At 35.3% G+C, this 3919-nt stretch overlaps 1 protein-coding gene across 2 annotated transcripts in view; it reads right to left on the bottom strand.

Moving 5' to 3' along the window:
- Positions 1-512: 512 nt before the first annotated feature.
- The window catches only part of LOC105115467 (ATP phosphoribosyltransferase 2, chloroplastic-like), a 6859-nt gene continuing 3452 nt past the window's right edge, over positions 513-3919 (bottom strand). Inside the window, exons 7-11 of one of the 2 annotated variants that reach the window (XM_011012354.1) lie at positions 2290-2391; positions 2043-2156; positions 1881-1961; positions 1422-1541; positions 513-845 (exon numbers count right to left, since the gene is read on the bottom strand). In XM_011012354.1, the coding sequence (XP_011010656.1) occupies positions 750-845; positions 1422-1541; positions 1881-1961; positions 2043-2156; positions 2290-2391 (513 nt within the window). In that variant the 3' untranslated portion in view covers positions 513-749. Of the gene's footprint in view, positions 846-1421; positions 1542-1623; positions 1710-1880; positions 1962-2042; positions 2157-2289; positions 2392-3919 lie in introns of those variants that run through there. The other variant, XR_840350.1, reaches the window with a different exon arrangement.

Here is a 3919-nt window from a genome sequence, read left to right as displayed (position 1 = left end):
TTATTCCAACCTTTTACAAACCACTACCACAACAATTACCGCAATACCAAATACATATATTAATATTAAAATAATATTTTTTTTAAAAAAAAAATTTTACATCACCACATCAAAACAATTTTAAAATATAAAAAATTTATTTTAAAATAAAAGCTTATCGCCACCATATAACTTATCCATCCCTTTCACATTGCTCTTTGACCATTTCCTCTTAATTTCTCTTAATTTCTGAAACCCTACAAAACTTATCCATCCCTTTCACATTGCTCTTTAACCATTTCCTCTTAATTTCTGAAACCCTACAGTCAGCCAATAGAAGGTTTCTCAAATAGACAGACCTGGTAAAATCTCCCATTCTGTGTCATTTTAGGTTTAGGTTTTATCTCATATCAGCACCTGTAACCCAAAACCTCGGCGAGGGCCATCTGATGATCTGCCATTGCCAGTTTCTCAATATGACTACAGTATAAGAGAACAGTGTTGTGTACAAAAACTGTCAGCTGCCAAATAAATTTTAAAAATTTCACAAATAAACTTCAAATGACATAATACTATATGAATGCAGGAGTTTGGCACAATCATGCAAATTTCAACAGCAACAAACAACAAAATTTGAACTGCATCATTATACAACACAATAACCATTCATTAGACATTCTAACACCGTCTAGATTGAAGGAGGAAAGAAAAAGTTTCTCAAAAATCAGAAGAACGCTAAAACATCAACCGTAGCATTAGCTGCAGGGGATTTATAACTCCAGTTTTAAAAGAAGGTCCTGCCATCTTGGTGTCACTTCCTCAAAAATGTATGTTAAAGGAGAAATTAAAACTCCGCTGCCTCCAATCTGCATCAAAATAGATCAAGCTGTAAAATTATCCAGGTCTTGCCTGTAAATCAATTGCTGAGAGCATTTGAAAGGAGCTTCACATGAGTTGTTCTATTAGTCACTTCAAAGTTTACCAGTTGAACATGGAATCATAAGCTATACCTTGGGAAATACTAGACTGGAGATAAATCCGTGGTTTAAATGGACACCATCAATGCAATAATTTGAAATTCACAGCGCAATAATTGGTATAGAGAGAGATACATTCAAACATGCATGATGGTAAGAGTTGGTTCTGCCAGAACCAACCACGATGTGAAAGGGATCAGAAAGGGCAATATGACCCTTAAATAAACCTGTCATGTTGTCCCCCCTCAAACCAAAAGTTTCCTATGTTAAAACCATTAAACAAAGTTAAATTACGTTAAATACCATCAACAAAGAGGTTACCTTTAGAGACCAAAAGTTTTCAATTGGGCTCTATACATGGTTACTTTTGTATCAACTGGCAGGCCAAGTAATGGACCCAAGAGCAAGCGCTCCCTTTCAACACTAAAAACAGAGACAGGATCCCACTTTATGTGTAGGGCTTACCTCTCTAAGTTGCTGTACGGACTCATATAATGCCTTTTTGGGAACACATATGACTATGGCATAGAAATCTGGCACAACCTCTCCATCACGTTTGCAGAAAACTGGACTTACAGTAGGTCCCTGTAATTGAGAAGGTTACATCTGAGCTAACAATTTAAAAAACCAGGAGTTAGATAAGAGGCATGCATCTTAGGATTATTGCCTTGAAGCCTTGGTTCTGGATCTGAGGGCTACTGCAGCCCTTTCAGTTGAGCCCCCCAGGGGTTAGATGGGGTGCTGGACCAACCCCTACCCAACCTCCCAAAGAAAAGCTTTAGAATGAAGGCAGTGAAAAACATGGTTGCGAAATGTTTTGGATATGCTAATAAAACATGTTGTGGTTGTTATGTCTGAAAACTAGAGATAGGAACAATAATTAATAAATAAATGAATAAACATGGTTTCTGTCTCAAACCTCACCTGCAACCCAGACAAAGATGGTTGGCTCAGTACTCGAGCAGCCACTTCTTCTGTGCTACTTCCTCTCATGTTTGCAGTCACCTGCCATGAAAGTGTCAAAACAAAATAGGCTCTATTTTTGTGTGTGGTGGGGGAACAGGATTTGAGACATTATATCCGCACCGTGAACTGACCAACTGCCCTCAAATGCGCCTCAAACCTTTCAAGAATCTCTTTCGTTATGTCCCTCACATCTTCCCGTTGGATCAATGATTTTCTCGTAGCAACAAGAACAGCCTGTAGAACAAGAAATTTTTCAAGGCAAGACATCATGTGGCGAAGGCAGGATGTAAAACCAACAGCATGATCACACGCTTCTAACCTACAAGATCACATGCTTGGTAAGGTCCACATGGACTTCTTAACTTACCTGGCTCTCCAACACAACCCCACCTTCGATTTCTTTCAAGTTGTTCTCTTTCAGAGTTGTTCCACTGCTCACAAGGTCCAAAATAGCATCAGCTATCCCCATCTAATATACAATATACAAGAAAAATAAATAACCTATGTAAATACATGGAGATCCAGCATGAGCATCATTGCTCAAGTAGCAAAATACAAGCAAGAAGCAGGCACACATCAGTGGAACTCAATAGGATTGTTGTTTATGTTATTAAAATAATTTTCATAGATTAAGAACTGAACCATGACTACCGTACATTCCATTGGGCCACAAGTTCTTTATCAAAGAGGATGTCAGAACGGGAAAAGTGAAGTGAGGATTTCCATTAATTTACACGCTAGGAATGCTGGTCAAATGGCCAAGTTTCCTAATATACATTTATTAATAATATACATTTATTATTAGTTTCCTAATAATAAGACAGGATGACTGCTTGACATAACGTTAGAAGATAAAAAGGAGGAAGGTAAAGTAAGAAAGAAGTTGGAATGGGTAAAACAACAATGTATTACAAAGTCCCACGTATGAACAGTGGCTACAGCAGCCTGCTGTATTATTGTCCATCAAATTACATCCCAAACAGCTCACTTGTGGGAGTGAAAATTTTGGTTGGCCTAGAAAAAAAAACAAAGCATTCCTTTTCTTTCATTTTTTTTTCTTTTAATGTCAAATGCACCAGACCAAAACAAAGACAGGACTTCTGAAAGTCTTTTTATTCTATAAACATCAATCGAACTAATAAATAAATTCAAATATAAATAAATTCAAATATACGAGTCCCAAAAAATCATAAAAGTGACAAGGCACAAAACCTCATGCAAAAGACACAAAAACCTAAAAAGAGAGGGACAGACACCTATAAACACAAGGCTATATCTCAAAAACTGATTGGTGCCAGAACTTTTTTGAAAAATAAATATTTCCCTCAGTTCTTGTTTTTTTCTTACTCAATTTAGAAATCATAATGTTGGTAAAATTCTATATTAACTTTTTAATTATTTATTAGGATTTTTTTTTCCTCTTTTAAGGATTAGAGTTTAAGCCCAAAACTAATATAAATTGGTTTGTTTAGTTTATTTTTCAGAAGATTATAAAATTGTTGATAATTAATAAAGAGATTGTTCTCTATCTCTTCTTTTGTAGATTACATACAGCATATAGAGTTTTTCCCAAGCCCTTTTCATTCAACCCTTTCCTGATTTCCTTTTCAATCGTAATTAATCTAGTTTTCGGCTATGTTAGTTGGTGTCAGAACCCAAGCTTTTCTAATTAAATTGTCATAATTGGATGTTGTAAAGGATGTATTCATGATTGAGGATGACTTTCAACTAATTATGGCCAAAGAGATTGAAAATAGCCCAACTCATTGCTCTTTGGTTGAGAGATTGGACACATCCAAACCAATGTTATTGGATTTTTTATTTTGTTATTAGGCTTAATTTATGTTTTTTTTTTTATCTTATTTAGTGTGCTATAAACCCAATTGTTGGTTGTGATTGGGTTTTTATTGTGACCATTTATACATAATTTTACTATATTATGGACAACTTTTGATGAATTAAGAAAAATCTTTAGACTTTTGTTCTTTCTCTCTTTC

Source organism: Populus euphratica, unplaced genomic scaffold (genome assembly GCF_000495115.2).
Source record: "Populus euphratica unplaced genomic scaffold, PopEup_1.0 scaffold711.1, whole genome shotgun sequence".
In the NCBI taxonomy this organism is placed as follows: domain Eukaryota; kingdom Viridiplantae; phylum Streptophyta; class Magnoliopsida; order Malpighiales; family Salicaceae; genus Populus; species Populus euphratica.
The sequence above is the reverse complement of the archived record's forward strand: the minus strand, read 5'-3'. Positions and strand labels throughout refer to the sequence as shown.